At 47.5% G+C, this 10,006-nt stretch overlaps 1 protein-coding gene across 1 annotated transcript; it reads right to left on the bottom strand.

Annotated features, from left to right (window-relative positions):
• Positions 1–992: 992 nt before the first annotated feature.
• Positions 993–9,413, bottom strand: DYNLT2B (dynein light chain Tctex-type 2B). The gene is made up of 5 exons (XM_063131416.1): positions 9,241–9,413; positions 6,464–6,597; positions 5,620–5,689; positions 4,381–4,444; positions 993–1,769 (listed from the first exon to the last, which is right to left on the bottom strand). The coding sequence occupies exons 1-5, from the start codon at positions 9,342–9,344 to the stop codon at positions 1,722–1,724; spliced, it is 420 nt and encodes a 139-aa protein (XP_062987486.1). The 5' UTR covers positions 9,345–9,413; the 3' UTR covers positions 993–1,721.
• Between the last annotated feature and the right edge of the window lie 593 nt (positions 9,414–10,006).

Raw genomic sequence — 10,006 nt, 5'->3', positions numbered from 1 at the left:
AATAAGTGGTCTGCCCTGCTCCTATGCGCTTAACAGCAGTTTTTCACTGCACAAAGATAAGCAGTGCACAACCCAGGTCCTTGCATGCACCCCCTCCAAGGCCTGATGTACACCCCCCATGTTCCCCCTGCAGCCATTGGCTAATCCCCCCCGCCCGCACTAATTAGGTTCACTGCTATTGGCAATAGGGAAACAGCAATCCTGTTTGGAGGCAACGGGTTGGAGAGGCGGCTTTAGCCACACTAATCTTTCGCCGAGCTCTCCGACCCAGGTAGCTCTTTCGCCGGCAGTAGGAGGCCGGCGGGGAGGTAGGCAGCGGTGGCGGCGGCAAGGACGTGGCCGGATTCCCCGGCCTCCTCTTCCTCTGCCTCTTCTGCAGGATCTACACAATCGTTTTGGGGGCGCACTGGAGGCGCACGCAAGCGCCTTCAGTACGACTTGTAGATCCCCTCCCCGGGTTCTAGTATTTTGAGAAAGGGAGGAAACTGTCTCCCTGTCCACATTCTCCACAACACCATGCATAATTTTGTCCACCTCTATCATGTCTCCCCTCAGCCTCCTTTTTTCCAAGCTAAACAATCCCAGTTGATGTAACGTTCCCTCATAGGGGAGATGCTCCAGCCAGCCCCTTGATCATTTGAGTTGCCCTTTTCTGCACTTTTTCCAGCTCCATAATACCCTTTTTTAGGTGTGGTGACCAGAACCGTACACAGTATTCTAAGTGTGGTTGCACCATCGATTTGTATAAGGGCAGTACGATACTGGCCGTTTCATTCTCAATTCCTGTTCTTATAATAATCAGCCTCAAAGAGTTCTCCAATCAGGCCTCTGTTTGTCTTTTCTAAGGGTGCATTCACGAATGCTTCTCTTAAAAACAAAAGTAGGTCTTTTTTCCAGAACTTTTTTTGGGTTAACTCCTATGCAAATTTTATGACTTGACGAAGGTTTCTTTATTCAGGTGAGAACCCTAATGCTGAGAACTATCATTTACATGCAATTGGCAAAGAGATATTGCAACCGATATAAGAAATTGCCTCCTTCAATTCGTTTATTGAGTCAAGCGGTGAAACGATGACATAGGAAGTCTACAACGAAATCTGACAACCCTTTATCTGTAGACAAGAAAGCTAACAGTTATAGGTCTTCCTTAAAGTTGGTTCGTCGGAGGAGGAGGAAGAACGTAAAAGAGAATGTAAATACATGCAGTAAGGAAAAAAGAATTTTCAGGACTGGATTAATAGCAGAATTCATACGGGAGCATACACTGATTAAAAAATTACAGTGTATTATAGTGCCGTTGTCACTGAGAGTTCAGTATCTTCATTCAAATGGATTGATATTCAGCACACGAGTTTAGCTTCTGCAATACACACTGAGGATTTGTTCAATTGTTGGTAATAGTGGATCCAGTTGGGTCCCATTTCGGACCCAAATTCAGCCCTATTTTTACAAGTAAAAACAGAGCTGAATTCAGCAGGACGCTCTCCCGGGCAAACCCCAATGGAATGAATAAGAGCTGTGCAAGAACACTACCCCACTTGTGCAGAAAACTCAACCTTTATACAAAAACAGTAGCACCAGTAGTCCGTGATATCTTTTAAGCGTTCATGGAGAAAATGTTAAAGGGAGCATCCATAGATTTTTTAAAAATAATATGTAGCGTATTGCTTCCTCAACACGTCTGAAACAATGGCCGTTCTTCTTTGAACTCCCCGTCAGCATCAGTAGAAGAAACAACCAAAGGCGACCACCACGCAGAAGAGGCTGTCCTGTGGAGGTGAGATGAGAACAGATGTGTGAGTAACAATCCCCTCGGGGTGGGGTGGGGGAACAAAATCATGAACATTGGGATCTCCTACAGTAACAGGCAGGAGGGTTTCGGCTGCAGCTTTTCTTTTTAAGAAAGGAAACGAAACAAGTTTCTAGGATTTATGAGTGAGAGAATCTGGTTAAAATCGTATGAGCTTTGCCTGTTAGGTCTCTAAGGTCTGGGGGTAGGGGAGAAGTGTCGGTCCTTAGGATACCTGCTCCCATACAAACCTGCCATGTACTGAGACCATCTACCTACAATTTCCGTGAGATTTGGACAATACCCCATTTAGCTGGACATCTGCATACTGAATGACAATGACATTGTCGTACTGTTGCAGTACGACAATGGAACCAGTTCCCTAGGGAGGTTGTGAATCCCTAGAGGCATTCAAGAGGCAGCTGGACAACCATCTGTCAGGGATGCTTTTGGGTGGATTCCTGCATTGAGCAGGGGGTTGGACTCGATGGCCTTGTAGGCCCCTTCCAACTCTGCCATTCTATGGTTCTATGATTTCTATGATTCTATGAACTTTTTGAAAAGATGGAACTTAACTTTTGAGGGGTTATGTAAGAACATAAGAAGTGTCATGCTGGATCAGACCGAGCGTCCATCTAGTCCAGCACTCTGTTCACACAGTGGCCAACCTGTTGTCGACCAGGGACCCACAAAGCAGGACATGGTGTGACAGCACCCTCCCACCCATGTTCCCCAGCAACTGGTGCACACAGGCTTACTGCCTCGAATACTGGAGAAAGCACACAACCATCAGGGCTAGTAGCCATGGATAGCCTTCTCCTCCAGGAATTTATCCAACCCCTTTTAAAGCCATCCAAATTGGTGGCCAGCACTCCATCTTGTGGTAGTGAGTTCCATAATTTAACTCTGCGCTGTATGAAGAAGTGCTTCCTTTTAGTTGTCCCGAATCTCCCACCAATCATCTTCATGAGATGACCCTGTTGGGTTCTTGTATTTTGAGAGAGGAAGAAAAATGTCTCCCTCTCCATATTCTCCACACCGTGCATAATTTTGTACACCTCTATCATGTCTCTCCTCAGCCTTTTTTCCAAGCTAAACAATCCCAGTTGATGTAATTTTCCCTCGTAGGGGAGATGCTCCAGCCCCTTCATCATTTGAGTTGCCCTTTTCTGCACTTTTTCCAGCTCTATAATATCCTTTTTTAGGTGTGGTGACCAGAAATGTACACAGTATTCTAAGTGTGTTCGCACCATAGATTTGTATAAGGGCAGTAAGATACTGGCCGTTTTATTCTCAATTCCTTTCCTTATAATGCCTAACATGGAGTTTGCCTTCTTTACAGCGGCCGCACACTGGGTGGACATTTTCATCGAGCTGTCCACCACAACCCCAAGATCTCTTTCTTGGTCGGTCATCGCCAGCTCAGATCCCATTAGGTTATACTTGAAGTTTCCCCCTCCCCCCAGTGTGGATCACCTTACACTCGCGTACATTGACCCGCATCTGCCATTTGGACGCCCACTCTCCCAGCTTGGAGAGATCCCTTTGGAGCTCTTCACAATCCCTTTGTGTTTTAACCATCTTAAATAATTTGGTGTCGTCAGCAGACTTGGCCACTTCACTGCTCACTCCTAATTCCAGATCATTTATGAACAAGTTGAAAAGAATTGGTCCCAATACCGATCCCTGAGGGACCCCGCTATTTACTTCCCTCCATCGGGAGAATTGACCATTTATTCCTACTCTTTGTTTTCTGTTCTCTAACCAATTACTGATCCATAAGAGGACCTCTCCTCTTATTCCATGACTACTAAGTTTGTTCAGGAGTCTTTGGTGGGGGCCTTTATCAAAAGCCTTTTGGAAGTCCAAGTAACCAATGTCCACCGGACCACTCCTGTCTACAAGTTTGTTGACATGCTCAAAGAATTCTAGTAGATTAGTGAGACAGGACTTGCCTTTGTGGAAGCTCTGTTGATTCTTCATCAGCAGGACCTGCCCTTCTATATCCTTACTAATTTTGTCTTTAATAATGCTTTCATCCAATTTACCTGGAACGGATGTCAAGCTATCTGGCCTGTAATTTCCTGGATCCCCCCTGGATGTCTTTTTAAAAACTGGTGTTACATGGGGCACGTCTACACCAGCCATTTATCCCGGGATCATCCCTGTGCATGCAAATGACACACAGGGGGTCCCAGGAGCAGGCAGGAATGATCCCTCCATTTTCCTGGGATAATCCTTAGGTGTAGAAAAGGGCCATGCTCTCCAATCACTAGGTAATGCTACCCAATTTGGCATCTATCGACTTTGCACCTGGCAAATCGCTTTGCTACTCTAAAAACTTCTCAGCCTCACAAGGGACTGCACATTTTCATTAGGGCTGCAGTCAGTCCTGAGTAACTACTAAATTATATATATTATGTTTTAAAAATGGGTGGACAGGTATACTATTGGTCCTGTGTCCCAATAGTCCTGGGTGCACCCTGCAAACTAACAAGGCGAATCCAGTTCTGTCTGTGGGAGGGTTCAGGGCACATATTTTCCGACAGCCTCCCAGGGATGGTATTTGGTAAAGACGGCAAAGCACTTACGTTCATGAAAACATCCTGGGCGTAGTTGTCAGTATCAGCATCCCAGAAGCATCGAGCAGCCATGCTGAAGAAACAAACAGGGCCCAATCCATGAATAAGGTTGGTGACAATGATTAACATCTGGACAGTGTTCATTCCATCTGAATTTATTTGTTTATTTGTTACATTTATATACCACCCCACCGCTGAAGCTCTCTGGGCGGTTTACAACAGTTTAAAATAGCAAACATTAAAAAGGTATACAAGATTTAAAAAACCATCAGAAACATAAAAACAGTATAAAAACAACTATCCATTTAAAAAACAACAATTCTGGGGTCCATTAAAAACAAACGTAACGTTGTTAAGTGCTGTTAAAATGCCTGGGAGAAGAGAAAAGTCTTGACCTGGCGCCGAAAAGATAACAACGTTGGCGCCAGGCGAGCCTCATCGAGGAGATCATTCCACAGTCGGGGGGCCACCACCGAAAAGGCCCTCTCCCTTGTTGCCATCCTCTGAGCTTCCCTCGGAGGAGGCACTCGGAGGAGGACCTTAGATGTTGAGCGCAGTGTACGGGGAGGTTCATGTCGGGAGAGGCGTTCCATCAGGTATTGCGGTCCCAAGCCATGTAGGGCTTCATAGGTTAAAACCAGCACCTTGAATTGGGCTCAGAAACATACAGGCAGCCAACGCAAGCGGGCCAGAATCGGTGTTATATGCTCAAACCTCCCTGTTCCAGCTATCAATCTGGCCGCCGCATTTTGCACAAGCTGCAGCTTCCAGACCATCTTCAAAGGCTGCCCCATGTAGAGGGCGTTGCAGTAAAAATCTGGGGTGCTTCTCCGTAAGCTGCCTTGGGAGCCAATATTGAAAAAAAAAAGGCAAACATAGACTCAACAAGCACAATGCGTGATAATGCCCCTACATGTGCTGGAGAAAACCAGAATGCTAATGATCTGCGATAAAAAGAACAAGGATTTGTATAAAATCATTCCAGACAAAACAAAAGACGGGAGTGTAAGCTACATCAAACCTGTTACTGATTCTAAGCTGCCTAATTCAGTCTGGATACTGTAGGTGTGTAACGTGAATCAGAACAAATTATTGTGTTAGGTTTCTGGAAGAAATGTGATTAAGTTGCCATTCGTTCAGGATAAATGCAAAGCAATGTTTAGTCCTGCAATTTCATCATTGACATAAATAACATTGCAGAAGTATTTAAAATTTGGACAATTCTGTAGGGGAAAAAGCCAGACTTACTTAACTCCCTCGCCTCTCTGTTCTCCGATCACCACCTGCACGACTATTTTATACCGGTGAAAACCTTTCTCTAAAAAGGAAGAGGCAAAGAAAGGTGATTAGGAAGAACTGGTAGATTTTACACAGCAGTACACAGTGAGAGTAGACGTTCTACCAACTGGAAGCAGAAAATCAGTGGTGTGCATTTGTGTGTGTGAGCAAGACACACACACACACACACACACACACACACACACAGAGAGAGAAAGAAAGAAATGTAGGAAGAAAAAGGTTGTTTTTCCAGCTTCATCTTACTACTGTTAGGGAATTTCTTCCCCAACCAGAGGGAGGGAACAGGAGCCAGGCATGTCCAGATGCAAAAACTTTATTCAAACTACACATGTAGGAGAGAAACACTCACCCTCAGCGAACCGAGGGCAGGATTCTCTACCCATCATCCACAAACAACACTCTTTTATAACATTCAATGTCCCTCCTGCTGTGCTCACGACTCCTCCCTCCTCCCATACCTTACTGATTATAAATGTATACATTTTCCATAAATGAAACTATTCTACAGTTAAGCAATATTAATATTGTGACAACTACATCCTGTACATGTAACTTTTTGTTCTTGAAAAGTCCCCCCGTCCAAATTGACTGTTACTGATTAAGAGCTTGTGGGTAGGTGCAGAGTTCAGGGCAGCCTTGAACAACTGGCAAAGAGGCTTTTGATGACGCTTTATTAGTGAGCAGAAAGGGAGGGGGTAACGTGTCGGGGAACTGGGTGCTTTTGTACTTTTCTACTTTTCTACATCAGACAAAAGGGGTTCGTGTTGGGGTCTTCAATTTTCCTGAACGCTACCTTTCAGCTTGTCTCGGATTATCTCTGATAAGGATTTGGTGAGATGCGGAATATCTTCAGGGGAGTACTGCACATTAGCCAGCTGCTCTTTTAACACCTCGTGGATGCAGTCTTTCACTGTAGAAGACCGGAATCTAATAGGAAAGAGAAGGGCAAACAATTGCCTGGAGTTCTGTTTTCCCTCCTTAGAATCATAGAATAGCAGAGTTGGAAGGGGCCTACAAGGCCATCGAGTCCAACCCCCTGCTCAATGCAGGAATCCACCTTAAAGCATCCCTGACAGACGGTTGTCCAGCTGCCTCTTGAAGGCCTCTAGTGTGGGAGAGCCCACGACCTCCCTAGGTAACTGATTCCATTGTCGTACTGCTCTAACAGTCAGGAAGTTTTTCCTGATGTCCAGCTGAAACCTGGCTTCCTTTAACTTGAGCCTGTTATTCCATGTCCTGCACTCTGGGAGGATCGAGAAGAGATCCTGGCCGTCCTCTGTGTGACAGCCTTTTAAGTATTTCAAGAGTGCTCTCATGTCTCCCCATCTTCTCTTCTCCAGGCTAAACCTGCCCAGTTCTTTCAGTCTCTCTTCATAGGGCTTTGTTTCCAGACCCCGGATCATCCTGGTTGCCCTCCTTTGAACACGCTCCATCAGTATAACAAGTCACTGGGCTGTGGGCCATCTGATTTGTGAGCCACAAATTTGTGAGCTAGGAGGACAATTCCCAAACATGTCTCAACCTCAGACTTGCTATCCTGTTCAAGAGGGTTTACACCCAATCCACACCCTCAGAAGGACATGGGATGTGCCTCCAGGGAGAGTAGCACTTGAGCATACAGATGGGAGACATTTTAACAGAGTGCTTTGCGTATAGAGTACCTGTCTATCTGAGCGTGTGCCTGTACGGTGCAGCAGTTGTGCTGAAGTTCTGTGCTGTGCTGGGAAGGGAAACGGTCTTATAACCACCTTCAGTTTGAGGGAAGAAAGGCAGCTGGTTTTCAGCCAACTGAGCCACCGTACTCAGTGAGTGTCTATTACTGGCTCTACATTTTGTGGGACGGAGGTATCAGTGCTCTGCGCTGGGCATTAGAAACAGAATAGGAATGAAAAGTTTTTTACGGATTTAATTTGCAGATCACTGCAGGCATGACAATGTCCCATCGATTTCAGCAGAGCTTTTAAGTCCCTTCGATTTCAGTGGGATGTGCAAGCTGGTGGAGTTGCTCTTTCTCATTGAAAACAGCAAGACCTTTTCCATTCATTCCCTTTACGTGGCTTAATATGGTCTGGATTGTACCGAAGACATTAATTATTGCTTTCTAGCTATTTCTTGGTAACAGCCTGTGACAATCAGTTAATGACTTGTTTTGGGGGAGGGGGCTAAGTGTGGGAAGCCCTTAAACAACAGACCATCAACTTAAGAAGATCAGAAGAGCCCCAATGCTGGATCAGACCAAGGGCCCATCTAGTCCAGCGCTCTGTTCACACAGTGGCCAACCAGCCATCGGCCAGGGAACAACAACATAGGACATGGTGCAAGAGCACCCTCCCACCCATGTTCCCTAGCAACTGGTGCACACAGGCTTACTGCCTCGGATACTGGAGGTTACATACAACTGTCAGGACTAGTAGTCTAACTATACATACAGCAAAGTTGTATATGATCCTATAGAGGCCTTCAAGAGGCAGCTGGACCACCATCTGTCAGGGATGCTTTAGGGGGGATTCCTGCATTGAGCAGGGGGTTGGACTCGATGGCCTTAGAGACCCCTTCCAACTCTGCTAGTCTATGATTCTAAACCCACTTACGATTTGTGCAAATAAAAAGTGGCATACCCCTCCCAGTTGTGTTGGACTACAATTCCCATCACCCCTGGCACTCCCTAGATGTGTTGGACTACAACTCCCATCACTCTTGGCACTCCCTAGATGTGTTGGACTATAACTCCCATCACCCCTGGCACTCACTAGATGTGTTGGACTACAACTCCCATCACTCTTGGCACTCCCTTGATGCGGTGGACTATAACTCCCATCACCCCTGGCACTCCCTAGATGCATTGGACTACAACTCCCATCACTCTTGGCACTCCCCAGATGTGTTGGACTACAACTCCCATCACCCCTGGCACTCCCTAGATGTGTTGGACTACAACTCCCATCACTCTTGGCACTCCCTTGATGCGCTGGACTATAACTCCTATCACCCTTGGCACTCCCTAGATGCGTTGGACTACAACTCCCATCACTCTTGGCACTCCCCAGATGCGTTGGACTACAACTCCCATCACTCTTGGCACTCCCCAGATGTGTTGGACTACAACTCCCATCACTCTTGGCACTCCCTAGATGTGTTGGACTACAACTCCCATCACTCTTGGCACTCCCTTGATGCGCTGGACTATAACTCCTATCACCCTTGGCACTCCCTAGATGCGTTGGACTACAACTCCCATCACTCTTGGCACTCCCCAGATGTGTTGGACTACAACTCCCATCACCCCTGGCACTCCCTAGATGTGTTGGACTATAACTCCCATCACCCCAGCCTCCCCCAACTTGGTGTCCCCAGATGTGTTGGGCTATAACGCCTGGCTGGGACGACGACGGCGATGGGAGTTGTAGTCCAACCCCACTGGAGGGCACCAGGTTGGGGAAGGCCGAGGGGCTGATCTCTAACGCTGCCGGCGGTACAGAAGGCTCGCGGCGGCGGCGGCTCCTTCCTCTTCCTCTTCTTCCTCCTCCTCCCCTTCCCCCCCCCCCCCCCGGGCCCTGGGCAGCCACTGACTTGTGGTGGAAGGCCGGCCGGAGATTGTAGGTGCGCGACGTACTGGAGGCGCTGGCCAGCCGGGGCGAGTGAGGCAAGGTCTGGGTGGGCGAAGACTCCGCCATGGCCTCTTCCGGGGCCTCCAGGCGAGGCGCACCGCCGTTGCCATAGCCACCGCCCGCTTCCGCCCTACCATGGAGATGACGCGGCCAGAGCGGCCCGGTTTCCGGGGGTAAAAACACCACACACATAAGACGTCTTTATGGTAACAGCATCCCCCCCCTCACCCCCGTAGGAAGCCGCTCTAGGCCATTCTTTTTATGGGTCCACAGTAGCGTCGCTCTGGAAATAGGCATCTCTATGGTGAGCCCGCCCACACACATTTTGCATTGTAGAGATAGAAAAGTGTAGAGGCGTCATCCTTCCGGACTCAATTTGAACTATTCCCCCCCCCCCACTTTATTTCGGATAGAGCAGGATTTGTCGTACAGGTGGCACGGGTCAGAGATCCCCCCACTCTGGGGTGATGGTAAAATTGCGGGAAAATGCGATTGCAAGTCTACGGCGCCCTCAGGGGATCATCATGGCCATTGGCCGCTTTCAATTATTATCGGACGTTACAGCTTGTGAGTCACTCTACACTTTACTATCTCTAGGAGGCGCATACAGCTCAAGACCGGAAGCCACCTTCCGCACGTGACAAAGGGAGGCTGCAACCATAGAAACAGAGAGAAAGAAGGGAAAAGACCACCGGAAAACGCGTGTCCCCTTGGCTTCCGGTACGAAT

The sequence above is a fragment of the Elgaria multicarinata genome, chromosome 8 (genome assembly GCF_023053635.1).
Source record: "Elgaria multicarinata webbii isolate HBS135686 ecotype San Diego chromosome 8, rElgMul1.1.pri, whole genome shotgun sequence".
NCBI classification, from domain to species: domain Eukaryota; kingdom Metazoa; phylum Chordata; class Lepidosauria; order Squamata; family Anguidae; genus Elgaria; species Elgaria multicarinata.
Note: the sequence above shows the minus strand (reverse complement) of the source record. Positions and strands in the feature narration are given on the sequence as shown.